This window comes from Chironomus tepperi, unplaced genomic scaffold (genome assembly GCF_022539635.2).
Source record: "Chironomus tepperi strain 1889 unplaced genomic scaffold, CSIRO-AGI_Ctep_v1 contig_395, whole genome shotgun sequence".
In the NCBI taxonomy this organism is placed as follows: domain Eukaryota; kingdom Metazoa; phylum Arthropoda; class Insecta; order Diptera; family Chironomidae; genus Chironomus; species Chironomus tepperi.
The window spans coordinates 223,114-248,317 of NW_027226517.1; the positions used below are offsets into that span (position 1 = coordinate 223,114).

At 37.2% G+C, this 25,204-nt stretch overlaps 14 protein-coding genes across 14 annotated transcripts; 9 read left to right on the forward strand and 5 right to left on the reverse strand.

The window, feature by feature from the left end:
* Positions 1 to 782: 782 nt before the first annotated feature.
* Positions 783 to 1,402, reverse strand: LOC139096620 (globin CTT-VIIA-like). Its single transcript, XM_070648355.1, has one exon. The coding sequence runs from the start codon at positions 1,372 to 1,374 to the stop codon at positions 889 to 891; it is 486 nt and encodes a 161-aa protein (XP_070504456.1). The 5' UTR covers positions 1,375 to 1,402; the 3' UTR covers positions 783 to 888.
* A 775-nt stretch (positions 1,403 to 2,177) lies between these two features.
* On the forward strand, positions 2,178 to 2,788 carry LOC139096614 (globin CTT-VIIA-like). Its single transcript, XM_070648348.1, has one exon. The coding sequence runs from the start codon at positions 2,206 to 2,208 to the stop codon at positions 2,689 to 2,691; it is 486 nt and encodes a 161-aa protein (XP_070504449.1). The 5' UTR covers positions 2,178 to 2,205; the 3' UTR covers positions 2,692 to 2,788.
* Positions 2,789 to 4,431: 1,643 nt separating this feature from the next.
* On the reverse strand, positions 4,432 to 4,978 carry LOC139096596 (globin CTT-VIIA-like). The gene has a single exon (XM_070648331.1). The coding sequence runs from the start codon at positions 4,948 to 4,950 to the stop codon at positions 4,465 to 4,467; it is 486 nt and encodes a 161-aa protein (XP_070504432.1). The 5' UTR covers positions 4,951 to 4,978; the 3' UTR covers positions 4,432 to 4,464.
* A 732-nt stretch (positions 4,979 to 5,710) lies between these two features.
* LOC139096613 (globin CTT-VIIA-like) lies at positions 5,711 to 6,266 on the forward strand. The gene has a single exon (XM_070648347.1). The coding sequence runs from the start codon at positions 5,737 to 5,739 to the stop codon at positions 6,220 to 6,222; it is 486 nt and encodes a 161-aa protein (XP_070504448.1). The 5' UTR covers positions 5,711 to 5,736; the 3' UTR covers positions 6,223 to 6,266.
* Positions 6,267 to 8,877: 2,611 nt separating this feature from the next.
* LOC139096552 (globin CTT-VIIA-like) lies at positions 8,878 to 9,514 on the forward strand. Its single transcript, XM_070648289.1, has one exon. It carries the CDS (start codon positions 8,927 to 8,929, stop codon positions 9,410 to 9,412), a length of 486 nt encoding a protein of 161 aa, XP_070504390.1. The 5' UTR covers positions 8,878 to 8,926; the 3' UTR covers positions 9,413 to 9,514.
* An 860-nt stretch (positions 9,515 to 10,374) lies between these two features.
* On the reverse strand, positions 10,375 to 10,974 carry LOC139096569 (globin CTT-VIIA). Its single transcript, XM_070648306.1, has one exon. The coding sequence runs from the start codon at positions 10,944 to 10,946 to the stop codon at positions 10,461 to 10,463; it is 486 nt and encodes a 161-aa protein (XP_070504407.1). The 5' UTR covers positions 10,947 to 10,974; the 3' UTR covers positions 10,375 to 10,460.
* A 718-nt stretch (positions 10,975 to 11,692) lies between these two features.
* Positions 11,693 to 12,314, forward strand: LOC139096589 (globin CTT-VIIA-like). The gene has a single exon (XM_070648323.1). The coding sequence runs from the start codon at positions 11,746 to 11,748 to the stop codon at positions 12,229 to 12,231; it is 486 nt and encodes a 161-aa protein (XP_070504424.1). The 5' UTR covers positions 11,693 to 11,745; the 3' UTR covers positions 12,232 to 12,314.
* An 840-nt stretch (positions 12,315 to 13,154) lies between these two features.
* Positions 13,155 to 13,794, reverse strand: LOC139096557 (globin CTT-VIIA-like). Its single transcript, XM_070648294.1, has one exon. The coding sequence runs from the start codon at positions 13,741 to 13,743 to the stop codon at positions 13,258 to 13,260; it is 486 nt and encodes a 161-aa protein (XP_070504395.1). The 5' UTR covers positions 13,744 to 13,794; the 3' UTR covers positions 13,155 to 13,257.
* A 1,520-nt stretch (positions 13,795 to 15,314) lies between these two features.
* Positions 15,315 to 15,952, forward strand: LOC139096550 (globin CTT-VIIA-like). The gene has a single exon (XM_070648287.1). The coding sequence runs from the start codon at positions 15,364 to 15,366 to the stop codon at positions 15,847 to 15,849; it is 486 nt and encodes a 161-aa protein (XP_070504388.1). The 5' UTR covers positions 15,315 to 15,363; the 3' UTR covers positions 15,850 to 15,952.
* An 886-nt stretch (positions 15,953 to 16,838) lies between these two features.
* On the reverse strand, positions 16,839 to 17,444 carry LOC139096584 (globin CTT-VIIA-like). Its single transcript, XM_070648319.1, has one exon. The coding sequence runs from the start codon at positions 17,408 to 17,410 to the stop codon at positions 16,925 to 16,927; it is 486 nt and encodes a 161-aa protein (XP_070504420.1). The 5' UTR covers positions 17,411 to 17,444; the 3' UTR covers positions 16,839 to 16,924.
* A 623-nt stretch (positions 17,445 to 18,067) lies between these two features.
* On the forward strand, positions 18,068 to 18,667 carry LOC139096578 (globin CTT-VIIA-like). Its single transcript, XM_070648314.1, has one exon. The coding sequence runs from the start codon at positions 18,096 to 18,098 to the stop codon at positions 18,579 to 18,581; it is 486 nt and encodes a 161-aa protein (XP_070504415.1). The 5' UTR covers positions 18,068 to 18,095; the 3' UTR covers positions 18,582 to 18,667.
* Positions 18,668 to 19,944: 1,277 nt separating this feature from the next.
* LOC139096590 (globin CTT-VIIA-like) lies at positions 19,945 to 20,580 on the forward strand. The gene has a single exon (XM_070648324.1). It carries the CDS (start codon positions 19,972 to 19,974, stop codon positions 20,455 to 20,457), a length of 486 nt encoding a protein of 161 aa, XP_070504425.1. The 5' UTR covers positions 19,945 to 19,971; the 3' UTR covers positions 20,458 to 20,580.
* A 1,578-nt stretch (positions 20,581 to 22,158) lies between these two features.
* LOC139096582 (globin CTT-VIIA-like) lies at positions 22,159 to 22,687 on the forward strand. Its single transcript, XM_070648318.1, has one exon. It carries the CDS (start codon positions 22,185 to 22,187, stop codon positions 22,668 to 22,670), a length of 486 nt encoding a protein of 161 aa, XP_070504419.1. The 5' UTR covers positions 22,159 to 22,184; the 3' UTR covers positions 22,671 to 22,687.
* A 1,665-nt stretch (positions 22,688 to 24,352) lies between these two features.
* LOC139096560 (globin CTT-VIIA-like) lies at positions 24,353 to 24,987 on the forward strand. Its single transcript, XM_070648297.1, has one exon. The coding sequence runs from the start codon at positions 24,382 to 24,384 to the stop codon at positions 24,865 to 24,867; it is 486 nt and encodes a 161-aa protein (XP_070504398.1). The 5' UTR covers positions 24,353 to 24,381; the 3' UTR covers positions 24,868 to 24,987.
* Positions 24,988 to 25,204: the final 217 nt, after the last annotated feature.

Sequence of the window (25,204 nt, forward strand, 5' to 3'; positions counted from 1 at the left end):
ATTTTGCTTCTTGATATAAGAACCAATTAGTGTATTGTTGCGTTATTGAATGAAATTTAAGATTAGGGTAGCTTATACTCATTACATACTAGTGCATTCGGGAGCTTCCGTTTCGCCCATCTTCAGAATTTCCAGCTTCACACGGCTTCACAAAATGGCTTCATAAGGCTTCCGTTCTTGTATCAGAAAAGAAATTGGGTGTTTACAATATAGATTAGGACTCACGTCATATATGTATGACTTAGATTCATTCATGTAGGTACTTGAAACAGTGATGTGCAGTCTGTGTGTCGTTGTGTTGGCCGCAACTTACCACCAAGGTACGGCACGAAAATTAAAAGGTTGCCCACGACTGTCTTAGAATCTTCTAAAGACATGTACTACGGTTGATTTATTACCCTGTAAATTATGGATACATCGAATTATGTAAGTGCTTCCAGGATGATAAAATAATTCTTCGTGTTGATCGCTTCAGATGGGCTGTACATGAATATAGATGCAGACAGGATGCCCCCATTACATAGAGGAACAGTAGAAGATTTAATTGATTGCAAACGATCTCAAAGGACATCAGGATTAAGGATATTTTTGATGAAATGGCAAGACTAGATATTAGTAAATAGAAATAGAAGCCCATTGTCATTCCATGAAAAATAAATTGAAGGCGAAAGGCGAAAGCAGCCGTGTCTTCTAAGGAAGCGACCCTGGAAGCGACATTCTTTCCTAATGGTTAACCAAGATTGGCTTGGTCAGCAGTCAATTAAGAAGTAAAAATTTAAGCATTTGTTTAATTTTGACTCAAAGATTTTTATTAAGTCACAAATTATAAATTAAGACTATTTACATGCTTAGAGCTGTCAATAAATACATGTTAATCACACTATCAATTTACAATTGGGCGAAGAGGAGTCCGAAGATGTTGTCAAGACCAGCAGTCCATGCTGATTCAACGGCGGCGTTCCATGCAACATTAGCTTGGAGATAAGCGACGAGGGCGGTTCTGAATTCATTGAATTGAGCTGGAGCGATTCCACGGCCCTTGTGGCTGGCAGCGAGTTGTCCGATGAGTGTGTTGACTGCTGGGGCATTTGATTCGTTTCCGACGAGAGCAATGAGTTCTGAGATGAATCCGACGATTCTTCCGGCGTGTGTGGCGAAAGCAGCTGAGTCCTTCAATGAAGCGAGATCCTTTCCGGCGAATTGTGGGAAACGGGCTTGGATGTCTGGGTAGGCAGCGAAGACGGCGGCGAGGATGTCAACTTCGTTGAATCTGACTGAAGCCCATGTTGATTGGACTGTGGCAGCTTGGTCAGCTGACAATGGGGCGGCGATGGCACCGACGACGCAGAGAGCGAGAACAGCGAAGAATTTCATTTTGTCTAGATTTGTTAAGTGATTCAAATTCAATCGAAAACTTAGTTTAATTGTCAAAATTTCTAGTCTTTTATACTAAAAAAAGAGCGAGAACAATTGAATCGCAAGGCATATAATTTTTGGAGAGACAACAATAGAAAAAGAAGTAACTATCAAGCGAATATGATAAGGAACTCTTTATCGCCAGTCAAAATAATTGTTTCTCTCCTTACATGTACGTTTAATATGATTTTAATGAAATCCTGTATAATGTACGATAATTTGATAGCTGTTCCATGATTATCCATAATTCTGTAATATTTTCGAATATCACATCCATCAACGGTGTAGAACTGCAGAAACCAAGAATTAAGCAATTACTGAATCAATGAATAATTGGATCATGAACCAATGTTGGCTCTAAGACCTTAAAAAAGAAAATTTTAATTGAATACTCTCCATACAACTGAGCTTTGAGAATATTATATGCTGTATATCTGAGCTTATACATACAAAATATAAATTTGAGATCGATTTTTAAGGATAAAATGTCTGGATGTCTGTGCTTAATGTTCTAAATACATTTTTGCACGATTTGACGCGAAAGATAACAATAAGAATAATAATAAGCACGTGTAAGCAAATTTTTCATTTGTTTTGACTGGCATCAAAGAGTTCCTTATCATTTTTATTGCTTCTATTGTTACTCAAAATTTAATCTTAATCTCTAAAAAGTTCATATGCCTCACTATTCAATTGTTCTCGCTCTTTTTTTAGTATAAAAGACTAAACATTTTGACAATTAAACTAAGTTTTCGATTGAATTTGAATCACTTAACAAATCTCGACAAAATGAAATTCTTCGCTGTTCTCGCTCTCTGCGTCGTCGGTGCCATCGCCGCCCCATTGTCAGCTGACCAAGCTGCCACAGTCCAATCAACATGGGCTTCAGTCAGATTCAACGAAGTTGACATCCTCGCCGCCGTCTTCGCTGCCTACCCAGACATCCAAGCCCGTTTCCCACAATTCGCCGGAAAGGATCTCGCTTCATTGAAGGACACAGCTGCTTTCGCCACACACGCCGGAAGAATCGTCGGATTCATCTCAGAACTCATTGCTCTCGTCGGAAACGAATCAAATGCCCCAGCTGTCAACACACTCATCGGACAACTCGCCGCCAGCCACAAGGGCCGTGGAATCGCTCCAGCTCAATTCAACGAATTCAGAACCGCCCTCGTCGCTTACCTCCAAGCTAATGTTGCATGGAACGCCGCCGTTGAATCAGCATGGACTGCTGGTCTTGACAACATCTTCGGACTCCTCTTCGCCCAATTGTAAATTGATAGTGTGATAAACATGTATTTATTGACAGCTCTAAGCATGTAAATAGTCTTAATTCATAGTTTGTGACTTAATAAAAATCCTTGAGTCAAAATTAATTAAATACTTTAATTTTTTTATTTGTATCAAAAGTTTTTCAGATAAGATTTTATTACTTACTTACTTACTTACTTTACTGGCCGTACAGATCAAATTTGATATATGTCCTCCCTCAGTTGGTTCTTGAAGCTGGCTCTATCGCTGGCTATTGCTTGCCAATTACCAATTCCAAGTGTGACACTATCTCTTTAGACAGAATCTTTCCATGAGTTCATTGGCCTACCGCTCGATCTCTTGCCATCTAAAAAGTTAAATTTAAATACCTTTACCAATAGAACATCCACGAGCCTTCTGATAACGTGTCCAGCCCACCTAAGTCTATTTACTTTAATGCGTCTCACAATATCAGTTTCAGTGAATAGCCGATACTATTCCTCATTGCCTATGCTCCGAAAAAGGTCACCATCTGTTTTTTTGATTCAAAGATTGATCTGAGCATTTTTCGCTCAAAAATACCTATTGCGTTTTCGTCAGCTGAGGTCATGTTTCATGATTCAGCACCATACAGCGCTACAGGGCGGATAAGCGTCTTCTAAATGGTCAATTTAGCTATTCTGGAGATTTTCTTCGATGTTATTAAGCTTCTTAACGAGAAGAATGTGCGCTGCGCCAGTTTGTGCCAGTTTCCTCCGACTCACCTCGATGGAAATGTCGTTATTGTTGCTTATGATAAAACCTAGGAAAACAAACTTATTGACCACCTCAAAACTTTTATCACCAATCATAAGGTGCGAGCCGACATGATTCTTTGTTAAGATTTTATTAACCACGCTAATCAAGGTCAAGCTTAAAGATTGGATTAGCTTTATGTAACTCGAGCTTTTATATAACTCCAGATTATTTTTAATTAAAAATCATCATAATTTTAGTTTAAAGGTTTTTGTGTGGTAATACTAGTGCTTATCTATTATTTGTAATGTGGTCAGGAATAGTGTCCATTTGTACTAATGGTTCCAGTAAGTAAGTAAGTAAGTAAGTACTAGTGTTTATCAAAAAGAGAAAGGAGTTCAAAGTGACACGATTGATAGAAAATTGAATTAATTTGCATCGATCATAAATTGAGGATGAAAAAAAACTTTATCAACTGGTGTACTGTGACAAAAAATATGTCCATAACGTAATATGACATATTCCAAAGAATCTAATTTTCATTTATGGCATCGAAATTCATGCTTCTCTCCTTATAATCCTTAATGATTTCGTAACATTGTTACGTTTATAGTAATTATATGGCACTCTTAATAGATCATAGTGTTGTTTTCATATTTAGAAATAACTTATGATAAATGTACGAAAAGACTGGTCAACTGCCGTCAACAGTTGTTTTAAACAGATATAACTCAGAAAAGAAGTAGCCAAAATACTTTATTCCGTCAGGTTTTCGACAAGATATAGAAACTAATTTAATATCTGATTTCAAGTCTAAAGGTCCTTCGCTATGAAAGGAGATAGTGAAAAAGACAATATTACGGACAACGTGAAGAAATGACGTGTTTCAAACTGAAGTCTGTAAAATGCGCTGAATACGATGAAAATTTCATATCTGAAAACCTTTTGATTTATTTAAAAAATTAAAGTATTTGTTTAATTTTGACTCAAGGATTTTTATTAAGTCACAAACTATACTATGCTAAAAGCTGTCAATAAATACATGTTTATCACACTATCAATTTACAATTGGGCGAAGAGGAGTCCGTAGATGTTGTCAAGACCAGCAGTCCATGCTGATTCAACGGCGGCGTTCCATGCAACATTAGCTTGGAGGTAAGCGACGAGGGCGGTTCTGAATTCGTTGAATTGAGCTGGAGCGATTCCACGGCCCTTGTGGCTGGCGGCGAGTTGTCCGACGAGTGTGTTGACAGCTGGGGCATTTGATTCGTTTCCGATGAGAGCAATGATTTCTGAGATGAATCCGACGATTCTTCCGGCGTGTGTGGCGAAAGCAGCTGTGTCCTTCAATGAAGCGAGATCCTTTCCGGCGAATTGTGGGAAACGGGCTTGGATATCTGGGTAGGCAGCGAAGGCGGCAGCGAGGATGTCAACTTCGTTGAATCTAACTTGAGCCCATGTTGATTGGACTGTGGCAGCTTGGTCAGCTGACAATGGGGCGGCGATGGCACCGACGACGCAGAGAGCGAGAACAGCGAAGAATTTCATTTTGTCTAGATTTGTTAAGTGATTCAAATTCAATCGAAAACTTAGTTTAATTGTCAAAATGTTTAGTCTTTTATACTAAAAAAAGAGCGAGAACAATTGAATAGTGAGGCATATGAACTTTTTAGAGATTACAATTAAATTTTGAGTAACAATAGAAGCAATAAAAATGATAAGGAACTCTTTGATGCCAGTCAAAACAAATGAAAAATTTGCTTACATGTGCTTATTATTATTCTTATTATTTTCTTTCGCATTAAATCGAGCGACAATGTTTTTAGAACTTTTAAGGACAACGGTTTTATCCTTAACAATCAGTCCCAAATGTATGTTTTGTGCACCTAGTTCAGATATACACCATATAATATTCTCAAAACAGTTGCTTGTGCAGTTTGTAATTGAAAAAAACGTATTTGGATTTCAGAGCCAAGATTAGTTCATGTCAACTCTTGTTCCAACTATTCATTAGTTCAATAGAATAATAAATGGATAAATATCCTTAGATTTTTATACAGCGTCAAGCATGTGATATTAAAAAATATTACGGAATTAAACATTTATCGTGCATTATACAGGATTTCATTAAAATCAAATCAAACTGTCTGGCGATAAAGAGTTCCTTATCATATTCGCTTGATAGTTACTTCTTTTTCCATTGTTGTCTCTCCAAAAATTGTATGCCTTGCGATTCAATTGTTCTCGCTCTTTTTTTAGTATAAAAGACTAAACATTTTGACAATTAAACTAAGTTTTCGATTGAATTTGAATCACTTAACAAATCTCGACAAAATGAAATTCTTCGCTGTTCTCGCTCTCTGCGTCGTCGGTGCCATCGCCGCTCCATTGTCAGCTGACCAAGCTGCTACAGTCCAATCAACATGGGCTTCAGTCAGATTCAACGAAGTTGACATCCTCGCTGCCGTCTTCGCTGCCTACCCAGACATCCAAGCCCGTTTCCCACAATTCGCCGGAAAGGATCTCGCTTCATTGAAGGACTCAGCTGCTTTCGCCACACACGCCGGAAGAATCGTCGGATTCATCTCAGAACTCATTGCTCTCGTCGGAAACGAATCAAATGCCCCAGCTGTCAACACACTCATCGGACAACTCGCCGCCAGCCACAAGGGCCGTGGAATCGCTCCAGCTCAATTCAACGAATTCAGAACCGCCCTCGTCGCTTACCTCCAAGCTAATGTTGCATGGAACGCCGCCGTTGAATCAGCATGGACTGCTGGTCTTGACAACATCTTCGGACTCCTCTTCGCCCAATTGTAAACTGACAATGTGATAAACATGTATTTATTGACAGCTCTAAGCATGTAAATAGTCTTAATTCATAGTTTGTGACTTAATAAAAATCTTTGAGTCAAAATTAAACAAAAAAATTAATTTTTTATTTATATCAGAAGGTATCCAAGTAATTTAGCATTTTAGAATGGGGATTCCTGTAGTAGCCATTCAACGGTATATTATTTGGAGTGCAGTAGTAAAGGTGATATAGTTTATGTATGGCCATAATGTCGTAGATAGAGCTGTCTACAGACATTCTTTAAACGCGGCAATGAACCCCCGTGCGCTTTAACCAAGGAAGTAAGTAAGTAAGTATGGCCATAATGTCGAATAATCCCCAAAAGCTCAGTGGAAAAGGTGTGCAACCAAAAATCATAAGACATGAGTTCGAGTCACACTTGAGGTTTGTATCTCGTGATTGTACGTTTTCTGGTCGAATTAATACTAATTACACGAGCTAAAAAGTTAAAATTGAAGACATTCTTGTTCTTATTGCTTGAAAATGTTTAAGTTCTAGGTGTAATAAGATTCAGCAGGATCCAAGTACATATGAGATTGCTACTCAAAAACAGAACAATAGAGATGAACCCCAGCAATAGAGCCAGATGGAAAGCCATTTGTAATAACCTAGACTTCAAGCCGGAGAATGGTTCCAGTAATTAGGTAAGTATTAGGTTGATTAAAATTTTTCATAATACCTGAATGTGCATCTAGACATTAAAAACCCGTAAAACAACTAGACAACCAGATCGTTATTCACAATTCAGAGCTTAACCAATGCAATGTTTAACAGACTTACTTTGTTAGTGTTCCGCTAAAAATTCTGAGGTGTGCCGTGGCTCAAAATTGAATGCTCACCACCACATTAAAGTTAATTTAACCCAATTTTAATTAAATTAATTGCACAAACTGAATCGATGATATTTTAATTTGCATTAAAATTATTTTATTTATTTTTTAATCACTAAAACATATATGGATTAAAAATATATGCATGTATTTATATATGAATTTATGTATGAATGTAGGTATGTATGTATGTATGTTTGCATGTTTGTATGAATACAGTATATATGCATGATTGATTGTAAGTATTTACTGTATGTATTTACAGCATGTATACACTAAAGAAAACATAAATTTAATTGTACCCATACTAATTAATCTTATTCTTAAAAATCTTAAAGATAACACTAGATTTCGGACGTTCAAAATTATGTGATTAGAACAATTAAAAACCAGCCTTACCTTAGATCCAAGAAGCAGCAATATTGTCGCCCAAGCACAAGCACATTAGCTTGGAGGTAAGCGACGAGTGAGGCACGGAATTCGTTGAAGGATGCTTGTGAGATTCCACGACCCTTGTGGCTGGAAGCGAGTTATCCGACAAGGGTTTAAACAGCATTTGATTCACTTCCGATAAGAGTAACAAGTTCTGAGACGAGGGCAACGATCCTTACTGCATGTGAAGATCAATGTTTTTCAAGGAACCGACGTTTTATTCTTTTGAAAAAGGTAAAAGTCATAAACATCCTTTTACTGATCCTGAGTTTTAAGGAACAACCCTCAAATTGTTATACGTAAATTTAAAGGTAAATGAACATAATTTTTTTAAATTAATTTATTTTTTCGTTACCTTTGAATGAGAAGCTTTTGTAAAAAGCAGATCAGCAATACATCAATTTAGATGACGAAGTACGGCTGGACAGAGCATACTCTTTGGAAGAAAAAGTCAAAGCTGGGACAGAAACAAGAGTTTGCTCAATAATTGGATTTAATCCGACCAGAAACGGTGTCCAGGAGCTTCAAAATCTACTTGGCGCAGAACAGTAATGAAAGAATGTCATTAGACAGAAAATTTGTACAAAATATGTGACAGAGCCAGCAACAGTGTCAGATGAAAAGCCTTTTGTTGTAACCTAAGCTTAACAAAGGAACATGATTACAGTAAGTAAGTTAGTGAATACCATAACATTGCTTGACATTCGCATAGACTGTGAAAACAAAAATCAGATTAAACTTTTTGATAATTCACTTATTTTGTGGACATCGCTTATTGATTTCTGATGATCGGGTCTTCAGAGATTTACGAAATTGAAGTTGAACGTACGACATTTGCGATCTATGATCTCTTTGAGATAATGTCGTAAGTCCTTACTGTGTCCATAGTAAATTTACTTAAAGGCGACTCAAATATCATATGGAGTCGAGTCGATTAAAGTCTCAATTTTAATACAAAACCTTAGTCCACTTCTAACTCTAGTGAATTTGAATGACTTGACCTAAGATCTTCAATCAAATGTAATACATCAGTTATTCATATGGCAGCTTATTGAGACTTATAATTTAAGGCTAAATATTTCAAATCAGTGGAATATATGAAATACGGATTAAGGACAAATTGATTTTCTCGTTTACGTGCAATTTCATTTCGATTGAAAATTCACGTAGTATTTTCTAAAAATAAACAAACAGGCACGTTCCCACAATTGTTTTTGATTTACTTTGTCTAGCACTAAAGAGTTCCTTATCGCGGGTATTTTTTTGTTATTTAACAATTATCTCCCATACTTCTCCCGGTCTCTCGAAACAATTGTTGGTGCTCTTTTTTTAGTATAAAAGACTAGAAAATTTGACAATTAAACTAAGTTTTCGATTGAATTTGAATCACTTAACAAATCTAGACAAAATGAAATTCTTCGCTGTTCTCGCTCTCTGCGTCGTCGGTGCCATCGCCGCCCCATTGTCAGCTGACCAAGCTGCCACAGTCCAATCAACATGGGCTCAAGTTAAATTCAACGAAGTTGACATCCTCGCCGCCGTCTTCGCTGCCTACCCAGACATCCAAGCCCGTTTCCCACAATTCGCCGGAAAGGACGTCGCCTCATTGAAGGACACAGCTGCTTTCGCCACACACGCCGGAAGAATCGTCGGATTCATCTCAGAAATCATTGCTCTCGTCGGAAACGAATCAAATGCCCCAGCTGTCAACACACTCGTCGGACAACTCGCCGCCAGCCACAAGGGCCGTGGAATCTCACAAGCTCAATTCAATGAATTCAGAACCGCCCTCGTCTCATACCTCTCAAGCAATGTTGCATGGGATGCCGCCACATCAGCTGCCTGGACCGCCGGTCTTGACAACATCTTCGGACTCCTCTTCGCCCAATTGTAAATTGATAATGTGATAAACATGTATTTATTGACAGCTCTAAGCATGTAAATAGTTCATAACTTGTGGCTTAATAAAAATCTTTGAGTCAAAATTAAACAAAAATTTTATTTTCTTACTATATTCAGAAGATTTTCAGATATGGAATTTAGTTACTTACTTACTTACTTACTTACTTTGTCGTACAGACCAGCGTCTTAAGCTGGTTATTAACTAAGCATCTTAAATTATAGCTTGAATTTTATTATTTTCAACAGAACCAACTTATCAGCATTTTAATGAAATGTTAATTATTAAAAATTTGCCAGATCAGCAACAATAAAAAAGGAAACGAACTTTATGAGAGGATTTTCAAGTTGAATGCTTATTAAGTAATAAAAAATGAATTTTCAATTTATGAATTTTGGTATAATTTCTAAAATATTTATGCCAGCTTTCGTTCCATCAATTACAACTTAATCTGGTTTGTTCCATAAAAGCTTTCCAAGATTAATTTTCATCCCACGAATTCTCATCCAAACTACATCATTCTTGAAAATTTCTTAAGAACTTTAATAAATGAGAGTCAGGATTAGATTACTGAGCTATTAATCATCAACAAGATTCCATGTCAAACAATGAAAATGGTTTTCAAAGAAAATAATTTATAATGGACGAGTAGGAGGTCTATAAAGTAATATTTTAGAGTTTCTTACTAAGTAATTCGCTTAAAATATTGCTTCTTATTTGCTTCATACAACGTAGAACTTCGATATTCCACAGAATTATTTAAGTTCATTTCTTAACTCAAACGGATAATGAGTGAACTCTTCTACATAAGCATTCTAATGAGTATACTCGATGAATGTAATTCAATATGCTCAATTTTGTGAGCTCACTTAGCATGATCCTTAATAATTCGAATAAAAATTAAAAAGTCGTACAAAACAAAGCACAGTGAATAATGCAACAAAAATTTCATAAAATTCAGTTCTTAAATTTAAATTTTATTCTCTAAAATCTTCAAGATCACACTAGATTTTGGGCATTTGAAATTGTCAGCTAGAACAATTTACAAACCGGCGAAGAGGAGTCCGTAGATGTTGTCAAGACCGGCGGTCCATGCAGCAGCTGTGGCGGCATCCCATGCAACATTGCTTGAGAGGTATGAGACGAGGGCAGTTCTGAATTCATTGAATTGAGCTTGTTGGATACCACGGCCCTTGTGGCTGGCAGCAAGTTGTCCGACGAGTGTGTTGACAGCTGGGGCATTTGATTCGTTTCCGATGAGGGCAATGATTTCTGAGACAAATCCGACGATTCTTCCGGCGTGTGTGGCGAAAGCAGCTGTGTCCTTCAATGAGGCGACGTCCTTTCCGGCGAATTGTGGGAAACGGGCTTGGATGTCTGGGTAGGCTGAGAAGACGGCAGCAAGGATGTCAACTTCGTTATTCTTGACTTGAGCCCATGTGGACTTGACTGTGGCAGCTTGGTCAGCTGACAATGGAGCGGCGATGGCACCGACGACGCAGAGAGCGAGAACAGCGAAGAATTTCATTTTGTCTAGATTTGTTAAGTGATTCAAATTCAATCGAAAACTTAACTTCTTTAACAAATTTGTGATTCTTTTATACTAGAACTGTGAATGAGAGAACCTTTCAATGAGAATAAAAGCCATAGACAATTTGTGAGAGATTGGACATTGTCATTATAATTCAAGTTTACCCGTGCGTATGATAAGACTATTTTGTTTCTGTACCCAGACAAATAAACCATGATGAGACTTGATAATTTTGCGGAAGATTAAATGCTTCAAAATCAAAAACAACCGTTTCCTTTTTTATTAACAAATCCAGTTATAGGGTTGGAAATTTGAGACTTTTAAAAATTATCCTTACATCTTAAAATTGTTAGATAAATAAGCGATTGTTCAGATAAGAAACTAGGCGGCATTGGCGGTATTTATATGAAATTCCGCGATATTTAGCGGTGTTTGTATGGATACCGCGGAGTTTCTCAGCCTGGGCGATTGCTCAATTTTCACATTTCGAATCATGACTTCCGTACCTTAAGAAATGCCAGGTCAACAACTTTCAAACCAGAAGAAAAACAACAATTTGATTACAAAATATGAGAGGACTTTCGTCACAATTTATGGTTTGTTTTGACTGAGACCACAACGAGGAATTTCTTATCAAGCTTAAGATTATTATTAACTAAGTCCTGTCTGCGAATTATCAATTCTCTTCTAATTCTATTAATTCTCTCATTGATTGTTTTGGTATAAAAGAATCACAAATTTGTCAAAGAAGTTAAGTTTTCGATTTAATTTGAATCAAGTAACTAATCCAGGCAACATGAAATTCTTCGCTGTTCTCGCTCTCTGCGTCGTTGGAGCTATTGCTTCACCATTGTCAGCTGACCAAGCCAACCTTGTCCAATCATCATGGGCTCAAGTTAGAAATAACGAAGTTGACATTCTCGCTGCTGTCTTCACTGCCAACCCAGACATCCAAGCCCGTTTCCCACAATTTGCAGGAAAGGACGTTGCTGCCTTGAAGGACACAGCTGCTTTCGCCACACACGCCGGAAGAATCGTTGGATTCGTCTCAGAACTTGTTGCTCTTATCGGAAATGAATCAAATGCCCCAGCTGTCAACACACTCGTCGGACAACTCGCTGCCAGCCACAAAGCTCGTGGAATCTCACAAGCTCAATTCAACGAATTCCGTGCCTCACTCGTCGCTTACCTCCAAGCTAATGTTTCATGGGGCGACAATGTTGCTGCTGCCTGGACACAAGGACTTGACAACATCTTCGGACTCCTCTTCTCAAAATTGTAAATTGTTCAAATGACAATCTAATTGCTTAAATCTAGTGTGATCCTGAAGATTTTAGAAAATAAAATTAAAACTTAAGAACTGAATTTTAACTCTTTTACTGCACACATCCATACTGACATTTGTTTTGCACGACTTTATAATATTTAAGAAATAATTTAAATTAAATCTCTTGGAAATAGAAGTTAAGCTTCGTTTCATAATAAAAGGGAATTTTCCTTAGACATTTACTTGTTACGTTGCTTGATAAAATGACTGTAGACTTATGTATCTTATATTATATGGGGATTATATGGGCTGCAGTGACTCGATTGCAGTGAATCGGTTGCATAATAAATTTGCTTTCCGTGATTAAATTATTACACACCAATTATCACGATCATTCGAGACTCAGCATGAAAACACAAAGAACATTAATACATTGAGTAAACAACTAAGCACGCTTTACTTTCTTCACTTAAATTAACTTCATTCGTCTGTTCCGAGACGAATAGAAAATAAAGCGTGTTTAGTTGTTAACTCAATGTCCTTTAACAAATTATATGCACTAAGAACTCAACTCGCAGCCCCTCTTTTGTAGACTACAGACATCCATCAAAGCAATTGTTTGACTCCTGCTATAAATTGTAAGTCTAATTTTTAACGGGAGGCCTGGTAAACCGTTACTTGATAAACCATCATTAGCCTTGTAATGCATATATTGCGCATTTATGGATCTTAAGGTTTGAAGAGCAAAAATTTATTTTTTGCAAAGAGTATAGTAAAAAATTAGGTTTTTGAGTTTTTGTAGCAATCTCCTGTTGGTAATTAATTATGTAAATTTTGGAACTGATCAAGTTACAAAAATTGCTTTTGTGTCAAACTTTAAGCTAAACTTTAGTTTATGGTTAGTTCTGAAAGTCATTTCAAGATAATTAGAAAATAAATTTTTTGTTTAATTTTGACTCAAAGATTTTTATTAAGTCACAAATTATGAACTATTTACATGCTTAGAGCTGTCAATAAATACATGTTTATCACATTATCAATTTACAATTGGGAGAAGAGGAGTCCGAAGATGTTGTCAAGACCGGCGGTCCAGGCAGCAGCTGTAGCGGCGTTCCATGCAACATTGCTTGAGAGGTATGAGACGAGGGCGGTTCTGAATTCATTGAATTGAGCTTGTGAGATTCCACGGCCCTTGTGGCTGGCGGCGAGTTGTCCGACGAGTGTGTTGACAGCTGGGGCATTTGATTCGTTTCCGACGAGAGCAATGATTTCTGAGATGAATCCGACGATTCTTCCGGCGTGTGTGGCGAAAGCAGCTGTGTCCTTCAATGAGGCGACGTCCTTTCCGGCGAATTGTGGGAAACGGGCTTGGATGTCTGGGTAGGCAGCGAAGACGGCAGCGAGGATGTCAACTTCGTTGAACTTAACTTGAGCCCATGTTGATTGGACTGTAGCAGCTTGGTCAGCTGACAATGGGGCGGCGATGGCACCGACGACGCAGAGAGCGAGAACAGCGAAGAATTTCATTTTGTCTAGATTTGTTAAGTGATTCAAATTCAATCGAAAACTTAGTTTAATTGTCAAATTTTCTAGTCTTTTATACTAAAAAAAGAGCACCAACAATTGTTTCGAGAGACGGGGAGAAGTATGGGAGATAATTGTTAAATAACAAAAAATACGCGCGATAAGGAACTCTTTAGTGCTAGACAAAGTAAATCAAAAACAATTGCAGAAGCGTGCCTCTTTATTATCATAATATTGAGGAAAAACCATTCAATATTTATTTCTAGAAAATAAGTACGTGACAAAAACTTTAACTTTCCTTGTTGAATACTTCAATATCCGCAATTTCTATATTTTAGCAATATTTCAGTGATTCAAATATTAAACAGTTAATCTAATTAATCTTCCATAACAATGACTGATGCGTATTTAACTGAAGATATTAGGTCTAGTAGCAAAATCTCCAATCATTTCAATTTCCTTGGAAGGTACCATTAATACAGTTAGGATTGTTAAAATTGAGATCAGCACTTTAGGAAGATTACCTTTTTAAAAATGATATTTGGAATCATGACTTCTATACCTTAAGAAATGCCAGGTCAACAACTTTTAAACCAGAAGAAAAACAACAATTTGATTACAAAATATGAGAGGACTTTCGTCACAATTTATGGTTTGTTTTGACTGAGACCACAACGAGGAATTTCTTATCAAGCTTAAGATTATTCTTAACTTAGTCCTGTCTGCGAATTATCAATTCTCAATTCTCTACTGGTCTAAAGAGATTTCTCGAGTTGATTTCTCACTTACTGCATTTGATGCAAAAAATTTCTTAGTTTTTATAAACAGCTGAAATTTTTAGGTACATTGTTCAACTCCACAATAAAGTTGGAATGAAAGAGAAATAAATTAATGATTGCAAACATTTCTGTAATTGAACTAAATGCTATTAATTTCTGATTTTCCGGTCTTCACAGATTCGATAAATTGGAATCTAAGTTACTGACATCGTTGGCTTTATAGATCCATTGCGGTCTATGGTCTTCATCAAATACCGTTTAAAACAGGCTCTGTCTTTGGTTATCATGTGACAATTTCCCGATCGGCACAAATTGAAATGTTGCCACCACGGCGACGACTCGGTCGTATACTTAAAGCCAAGTGGCTGCCACTTGGCGAAAACGACCGAATTTGCCAAGTGGCAGCCACTTGGCTTTAAGTATACGACCGAGTCGTCGCCGTGGTGGCAACATTTCAATTTGTGCCGATCGGGTTTATTATTACTATTTAATGACAGTTGATTTTATAACTGCACAGAACATCTTCAATTTAAAGATACATCAATCATTAGTATATTGAGGATATTGAAGTATTAAACAAGGAAAATTGAAGCATTTGTCACGTAGTATTTTCTAAAAATAAACAAACAGGCACGCTTCTGCAATTGTTTTTGATTTACTTTGTCTAGCACTAAAGAGTTCCTTATCGCGCGTATTTTTTTGTTATTTAACAATTATCTCCCATACTTCTCCCCGTCTCTCGAAACAATTGTTGGTGCTCTTTTTTTAGTATAAAAGACTAGAAAATTTGACAATTAAACTAAGTTTTCGATTGAATTTGAATCACTTAACAAATCTAGACAAAATGAAATTCTTCGCTGTTCTCGCTCTCTGCGTCGTCGGTGCCATCGCCGCCCCATTGTCAGCTGACCAAGCTGCTACAGTCCAATCAACATGGGCTCAAGTTAAGTTCAACGAAGTTGACATCCTCGCTGCCGTCTTCGCTGCCTACCCAGACATCCAAGCCCGTTTCCCACAATTCGCCGGAAAGGACGTCGCCTCATTGAAGGACACAGCTGCTTTCGCCACACACGCCGGAAGAATCGTCGGATTCATCTCAGAAATCATTGCTCTCGTCGGAAACGAATCAAATGCCCCAGCTGTCAACACACTCGTCGGACAACTCGCCGCCAGCCACAAGGGCCGTGGAATCTCACAAGCTCAATTCAATGAATTCAGAACCGCCCTCGTCTCATACCTCTCAAGCAATGTTGCATGGAACGCCGCTACAGCTGCTGCCTGGACCGCCGGTCTTGACAACATCTTCGGACTCCTCTTCTCCCAATTGTAAATTGATAGTGTGATAAACATGTATTTATTGACAGCTCTAAGCATGTAAATAGTTCATAATTTGTGACTTAATAAAAATCTTTGAGTCAAAATTAAACAAAAAATTTATTTTCTAATTATCTTGAAATGACTTTCAGAACTAACCATAAACTAAAGTTTAGCTTAAAGTTTGACACAAAAGCAATTTGTGTAACTTGATCAGTTCCTAGATTTACATAATTAATTACCAACAGGAGATTGCTACAAAAACTCAAAAACCTAATTTTTTACTATACTTTTTGCAAAAAATAAATTTTTGCTTTTCAAACCTTAAGATCCATAAATGCGCAATATATGCGTTACAAGGCTAATGATGGTTTATCAAGTAACGGTTTACCAGTCTCCCGTTAAAAATTAGACTTACAATTTAAAGCAGGAGTCAAACAATTGCTTTGATAGATGTCTATAGTCTACAAAAGTGGGGCTGCGAGTTGCGTTCTTAGTACATATAATTTGTAAAAGGACTTTGAGTTTACAACTAAACACGCTTTACTTTCTATTCGTCTCGGAACAGACGTCACGGAACAGACGAATAAAGTTAATTTAAGTGTAGAAAGTAAAGCGTGTTTTGTTGTTTACTCTTAATGTTAACTTAATGTTCTTTCTACAATTTCCGATATAATAATTTTAAAATTATGTCAAAGGACTTATGAAAATCTTTTCATGCTGATTCTCGAATGATCGTGATAATTGGTGTATAATAATTTAATCATGGAAAGCAAATTTATTATGCAACCGAGTCACTTCATTCCATAAAATCCCTATATAATATAAGATACATAAGTCTACAAAGTCATTTTATTAAGTTACGTAACAAGTAAATGTCCAAGGGAAATTCCCTTTTACTATGAAACGAAGCTCAAAGAGATTTAATTTAATATCATTTCTTAAATATTATAAAGTCATGCAAAACAAATGTTAGTATGGATGTGTGCAGTAAAAGAGTTAAAATTCAGTTCTTAAGTTTTAATTTTATTTTCTAAAATCTTCAGGATCACACTAGATTTTTGTACATTTGAAATTGTCATTAGAACAATTTACAATTTTGAGAAGAGGAGTCCGAAGATGTTGTCAAGTCCTTGTGTCCAGGCAGCAGCAACATTGTCGCCCCATGAAACATTAGCTTGGAGGTAAGCGACGAGTGAGGCACGGAATTCGTTGAATTGAGCTTGTGAGATTCCACGAGCTTTGTGGCTGGCAGCGAGTTGTCCGACGAGTGTGTTGACTGCTGGGGCATTTGATTCATTTCCGATAAGAGCAACAAGTTCTGAGACGAATCCAACGATTCTTCCGGCGTGTGTGGCGAAAGCAGCTGTGTCCTTCAAGGCAGCAACGTCCTTTCCGGCGAATTGTGGGAAACGAGCTTGAATGTCTGGGTTGGCTGTGAAGACAGCAGCGAGAATGTCAACTTCGTTATTTCTAACTTGAGCCCATGATGATTGGACAAGGTTGGCTTGGTCAGCTGACAATGGTGAAGCAATAGCTCCAACGACGCAGAGAGCGAGAACAGCGAAGAATTTCATGTTGCCTGGATTAGTTACTTGATTCAAATTAAATCGAAAACTTAACTTCTTTGACAAATTTGTGATTCTTTTATACCAAATCAATAATGAGAGAATTAGAAGAGAATTGATAATACGCAGACAGGACTTAGTTAAGAATAATCTTAAGCTTGATAAGAAATTCCTCGTTGTGGTCTCAGTCAAAACAAACCGTAAATTGTGACGAAAGTCCTCTGATATTTTGTAATCAAATTGTTGTTTTTCTTCTGGTTTGAAAGTTGTTGACCTGACATTTCTTAAGGTACGGAAGTCATGATTCCAGACATGAAAATTGAACAATCGCTTATTTATCTAACAATTATATGATGGAAGGATAATTTTTAAAAAGTCTTAAATTTCACCCAAAAACTGGATTTGTTAATAAAAAAGGAATCGGTTGTTTTTGATTTTGAAGCATTTAATCTTCCGCATGATTATCAAGTCTCATCATGGTTTATTTGTCTGGGTACAGAAACAAAATAGTCTTATCATACGCACGGGTAAACTTGAATTATAATGACAATGTCCAATCTCTCACAAATTGTCTATGGCATTTATTCTCATTGTAAGGTTCTCTCATTCACAGTTTTGGTATAAAAGAATCACAAATTTGTTAAAGAAGTTAAGTTTTCGATTGAATTTGAATCACTTAACAAATCTAGACAAAATGAAATTCTTCGCTGTTCTCGCTCTCTGCGTCGTCGGTGCCATCGCCGCCCCATTGTCAGCTGACCAAGCTGCCACAGTCAAGTCCACATGGGCTCAAGTCAAGAATAACGAAGTTGATATCCTTGCTGCCATCTTCTCAGCCTACCCAGACATCCAAGCTCGTTTCCCACAATTCGCCGGAAAGGACGTCGCCTCATTGAAGGACACAGCTGCTTTCGCCACACACGCCGGAAGAATCGTCGGATTTGTCTCAGAAATCATTGCCCTCATCGGAAACGAATCAAATGCCCCAGCTGTCAACACACTCGTCGGACAACTCGCTGCCAGCCACAAGGGCCGTGGTATCCAACAAGCTCAATTCAATGAATTCAGAACCGCTCTCGTCTCATACCTCTCAAGCAATGTTGCATGGGATGCCGCCACAGCTGCCGCATGGACCGCCGGTCTTGACAACATCTACGGACTCCTCTTCGCCGGTTTGTAAATTGTTCTAATTGACAATTTCAAATGCCCAAAATCTAGTGTGATCTTGAAGATTTTAGAAAATAAAATTTAAATTTAAGAACTGAATTTTATGAAATTTTTTTTGTATTATTTATACCTTGCAGATTTGTTAAAATTGAAAAATCTTTAAATTACTACAGCAAAGCAAGCTAAACAATCATTGCTCTATCGCTCGCTGATCCCACTTGTCAATTACCGTTGCCAAGTGCATTACCATCTCTATCGACAGCATCTTTCCGTGAGTTCTTGGGGTCCCCTCATGATCGCTTGCCTTCTTTGAATTCAGATTCAAAGACTTTATCAATTAGAGCTTCACTAAGTCTCTTAACAACATTTCAAGCCCAACGGATTCTGTTCTTCTTGAATTTCAGTACAATATCCGATTTTTGTAAGTCTTGTAAAATCCTGCGTTGCTCTTGTTTTTGAATAAGCCATCTTCCTTCTTTGGTCCATATATAACTCTCAGGATCTTCCGTTCAAATGCCATCAAATGCGTTCTCGTCTGCAACTGAATTATTTCATGACTCGGAATTGTACAATGCTTCCAGACGTTAAAAATTATTTAATTTCGTAAAATTGTCATTAAGCATACATTTCGTGAATGTCCAAAGAACTCTTGAAAGGAAGATGTCGATAGATATAGATATCGGAAATTGGCAAGTGGAAGCCAGCGATAGAGCCAGTTTCAGTCGACTCCTGTGGGAGGTAATGGATCACAACTGATCTGTACGACCAGCGAAGTTAGTAAGACAGTAAGCAGATATTTCAGGATTTTTTATTAGCGCTTAGCTAATTAAAATATAAGGAATAACAAAGATAAATTACAGTAAATAATTTATTGAACAAATTTCTTTAATTGAGGCAAAAACAATAGATTTTTGATGTCTGTGCTTCCACAGATAATCGAAAATGACTTCAGTCTCGATCAATAATTGGGAAAGTCCTTAAAAGATAGACAGATGATTAGACTGAATGCTACTCGTAATGAATTATTGAAGATCACCAAATTTGACCTGGAAGCTTTACGAGATTTGAAATCTCAACTTCGTCTGTGTACAATTTCAATTCTAACACTGTATTCTAAATAGAATTCACGTACTGTATTCTAAAAATAAGTTTCGATTTGTTTGTCCGCATTATTATCATAAAACAGGCACGCTTCTGCAAAAATGTATTTTTGATTTATTTTGTCTAGGACCAAACAGTTCCTTATCGCATTTATTTTCTGTTACTTAATAATTATCTCCCAAGAGTCTCCCCGTCTCTCGGTACATTTAACAGTGCTCTTTTTTTGGTATAAAAGACTTGAAATTTTGGCAATTAAACTAAGTTTTCGATTGAATTTGAATCACTTAACAAATCTAGACAAAATGAAATTCTTCGCTGTTCTCGCTCTCTGCGTCGTCGGTGCCATCGCCGCTCCATTGTCAGCTGACCAAGCTGCTACAGTCCAATCAACATGGGCTCAAGTTAAATTCAACGAAGTTGACATCCTCGCTGCCGTCTTCTCAGCCTACCCAGATATCCAAGCCCGTTTCCCACAATTCGCCGGAAAGGACGTCGCCTCATTGAAGGGCACAGCTGCTTTCGCCACACACGCCGGAAGAATTGTCGGATTTGTCTCAGAAATCATTGCTCTCGTCGGAAACGAATCAAATGCCCCAGCAATCAACACACTCGTTGGACAACTCGCCGCCAGCCACAAGGGCCGTGGAATCTCACAAGCTCAATTCAACGAATTCAGAACTGCTCTCGTCTCATACCTCTCAAGCAATGTTGCATGGGATGCCGCCACAGCTGCCGCATGGACCGCCGGTCTTGACAACATCTACGGACTCCTCTTCGCCGCTTTGTAAATTGATATTGTGACCTGATATAAAGATATAAGAACATCTATTTATTACCAACTATAGCATGTAGATTTAAAACTTAGTTTCGTTGGCTTTTAATAAAAATCTACAGTTCAAAAGAAAGCATAATTTATTAACTTGATTTAATTTATTTTCTATCCTATTTAGAGACAATTCACGTTAAACTTGATTTAAACATTTTATTAGTTCAGTAAATTAAATCTGCATTTTGTAATCCATTGATTGTTTTTTTGGTTTGGTCATATTTGTTCTTTTTGAAGGAAATAATATTAAAATAAGAAGTTAGCATCGCTTCCTTATTTACTGGTCTTCATCTGTCTTTATGATTGATCTTCATATTTCTGATACAATACAATAACTATGAAAATCACAAGTTTTTTGTCGAAGAACAGTAATTAAGGCATGTCAGCCTAACATGAGGAAAGATGTTTGTTGTGGTCAAGCTGTGGTAACTCGAAGGTCACCGTTTCGGATTCAGTCATTTCCAAATTTCTCCTTTTTCAGATGTTTAGTTACATCAACTCTGAAAAAGTGAAGCTCTGGGCAACTTTAGCTAGAGAAATGTATAAGAAACTTGAAGTTTAGCACGAATAATTGGAGTGAGAGTCACAAGATAACCTTATGAATAGAATATTGATAGAAAGGACCTGAAAGTATTACATTATGACAGTTGAAGCTTAATAAGAGATTTTAAATGTATTAAAAACTTAGTTATGGTTAGTTTTACAGTTACTTGATACTACATCAATAATATCTATACTTTTTGGAACCATGCTCCGATGTGGAGCCTTGGTTTCTACAAAAAGCGTTTCATCTGATTCTATTGTTGGTCTTATTATAAAGTTTGTACAAATTATACATTTTGTCTTCTAACTGACATTCTCTTAGAACCGTCCTATGCCATGTTGCTTTTAGAGTTTCAGGACATCTTATCCTTTGTGGATTCTATCCTTAAGCAGTAACACAAACTTGTGCTTCTTCCCCCAAATTGACACGTTTTGCTGTATTGCGCTTTCAATATGAAATGTATTACTATTTATGTATGTACATATTGTATAATTCCCGACGGAATTGTCAATAAATATAAAAAATGAACAAATATAAATTAATTAATTTGCTTGGATGTCGACATTCAAGTACTTAAACTTATCACAAGATGAACAGAGATACAAGAAAAATAACTGAAAATTCGCTTCAATTCATGTCAAATTTCAGAAGTTATGATAAGCATGATTTACCATACAATTTTCCAAAATGTTTACTATTTGAGGCTGGAACTTATTGTAAGATGATGAAATTTGACCTGGAACTTTTAAGAGATTTAGAAGCTTGATCTACAAACTTCGTCTATGTACAGTTTCATTTCCTAGACATTGTATGTCTGAGAATTCAAGTTCTGTATTCTAAAACTAAGTTCCGAATCATTTGGCCGCATTAGTTATCATAAAAAAAGTAAGTTCTTACTAGAATGTTTAAAATGTATTTTTAGAATTTGTTTGGCACGTTCTAGTTTTGACCAATTGATTTGCTTATCAATCATGGACTATGTAAACAAATTCGCTGCGTTATACTTAAGGAATTAGTCTCTCAAGACATTTCCTCGTCTCATCAAGATCCTTTTCTCACTCAAATTTTAGTATATAAGACGTAACATTTTAGGAAGTGAACTAAGTTTTCGATTGAATTTGAATCACTTAACAAATCTAGACAAAATGAAATTCTTCGCTGTTCTCGCTCTCTGCATCGTCGGTGCCATCGCCGCTCCATTGTCAGCTGACCAAGCCGGTCTTGTCAAGAGCACATGGTCACAAGTCAAGAATAACGAAGTTGATATCCTCGCTGCCGTCTTCTCAGCCTACCCAGACATCCAAGCCCGTTTCCCACAATTCGCCGGAAAGGACGTCGCCTCATTGAAGGACACAGCTGCTTTCGCCACACACGCCGGAAGAATTGTCGGATTTGTCTCAGAAATCATCGCTCTCATCGGAAACGAATCAAATGCCCCAGCTGTCAACACACTCGTTGGACAACTCGCTGCCAGCCACAAGGGCCGTGGAATCCAAAAAGCTCAATTCAACGAATTCAGAACTGCTCTCGTCTCATACCTCTCAAGCAATGTTGCATGGAATGATGCCACAGCTGCTGCATGGACCGCCGGTCTTGACAACATCTACGGACTCCTCTTCGCCGCTTTGTAAATTGATTATGTGATCTGAGATAAATCTATAAGAACATGTATTTATTACCAGCTATAGCATGTAGATTTAATAGTCCATGATTTGGACGATTTCTAATAAAAATCTAAGAATCAGTTAAAAAATTTAAATATTGATTTGAAATTCATAAAAAAAAACTTTCAGATTTTACCTAGCAGGCAGAGCATACTCTCAAGAGCACATTAAGCTGAGAAAAAGCTCGCAAGCATGCTGTATATTTAATTATAGCAAGGACTTATAAGCATGCTCTTTGCCTTTTAGGATTTTCTGTATAACATTTCGAACTGACATCGCTGCTCGATTAAGATAGAGCTGTCTTTATGACGTTCTTCAGATTTGCGCGACAATAGACTAACGTATCCCAACACAAGTTTTTAGTCGAAGGAACAGTAAATCAGGAATTTTAATAACATGAGGAAACCAATACTTTGTTGTGGTAGCTGTGGTAACTCGAATACCGTTTCGGATTCATAGCTTTTATTTCTCCTATTTCGATGTTTCGTATGCAGTGATAATGTGGGTTTGTAAGCTAAAGACAAAAGGAGCATCAAATGAGTGGTAAGCAAGAATCTCGGAGCTATGAGCCACTGAAGATAACCTTATGAATTCAATCGTCTGACAAATCCTCAATTGTTCAGAGCTGATTGATTCATAGCTGCGCATGATAAAGTTACAGTTGAATTTGAACAACTTCTCTGAACCACACTCAGCTTGTACTATAAGAAATCTAACTAATTCTTAACCAAAACTCAGTCGACCGTTCCATGTAAAATCCTAGTCGACCTCGAAGTGTGCTGAAATCCAGTCCGATTCTTTGGTTTAATCCGAAGTTTGTACATATGCAACAATTGGGCATCTAACTGACATTTGTTGCAAGTCCTAAAGTTGCTTTTATGTCATGTCGTAAATTTCCCAAATAGCTATCTTTAGAAGTAACACCAATGCGACATTCTTCCTTGCAAATTGTCACGATTTGTTGTAATGCAGCTTTAAGTCCTGAAATGTACTTGACTACTTTGTAATGTACAAATTGATTAATTCCCGACGGAATCCTTTCAGCTGAACTATATAAAAATCAGCAAATATTTTATTAGACTACGTGATTTATATGTTTATTACAGTGCCTACATTATTTCTACTAATTTGACTATGGTGAAGATTAAGTATGCTGTTAAAATTCATCTTCAATTTTCAAATTTCAGAAGTTGGCAGGAAATAAACTTAAGCATGATTAGCCGGACAATTTTAAAAAATGTCCGGACTATTTGATGTCCGGAACTAAAATAAAAAAAGTGGAATGTCTTCGGACTCCAAAAGTCCGGAACCCTGGAGTCTGGACAATACTATTCAGTTGTTTATTTCCTAGACATTGTGTGTTGAGTTCAAGTTCCTTTTAAAACTTTCCAAATCATGGCCTAATAAGTTATTAAGAAAAAGTAAGTTCTTACTAGAATGTTTAAGGAATACGTGATTTTTAGAATTTGTTTGGCACGTTCTGTTTTGCAATTGATTTGCTTATCAATCATGGACTATGAAAACAAATCATCGCTGCGTTATACCAAAGGAAAGTCTCTCAAACATTTATGCTCATCAAGATCCTTTTCTCACTCAAATTTAGTATATAAGACGCAGCATTTTAGGAAGTGAACTAAGTTTTCGATTGAATTTGAATCACTTAACAAATCTAGACAAAATGAAATTCTTCGCTGTTCTCGCTCTCTGCGTTGTCGGTGCCATCGCCGTTCCATTGTCAGCTGATCAAGCCGGTCTCGTCAAGAGCACATGGTCACAAGTCAAGAATAATGAAGTTGACATCCTCGCTGCTGTCTTCTCAGCCTACCCAGACATCCAAGCCCGTTTCCCACAATTCGCCGGAAAGGACGTCGCCTCATTGAAGGACACAGCTGCTTTCGCCACACACGCTGGAAGAATCGTCGGATTTGTCTCAGAAATCATTGCCCTCATCGGAAACGAATCAAATGCCCCAGCTGTCAACACACTCGTCGGACAACTTGCTGCCAGCCACAAGGGCCGTGGTATCCAACAAGCTCAATTCAATGAATTCAGAACTGCTCTCGTCTCATACCTCTCAAGCAATGTTGCATGGAATGATGCCACAGCTGCCGCATGGACCGCTGGTCTTGACAACATCTATGGACTCCTCTTCGCCGCTTTGTAAATTGATTATGTGATCTGAGAGAATCTATATCAACATGTATTAACAGCTAAGCATGTACATTAATAGTCCATGGTTTGAATGATTTCTAATAAAAATCTAAGAATCAGTTAAAAAATTAAACATTGCTTAGAAATTTTTAAATAATCTTTCAGATTTTTCCTAGCAGGCAGAGCATACTCTCTATAACACATTAAAATGAGAACACGCTCGCATGCATGCTTAACCAGTATATTTAAGTTACACTGCGTAACCCGAGTTAAAATCAGTGAATTTTTTGACTATATTTTTTTGTATAACATTCCGAAATGACAGAAGCTCTCGAAGGATAAAGCTGGCT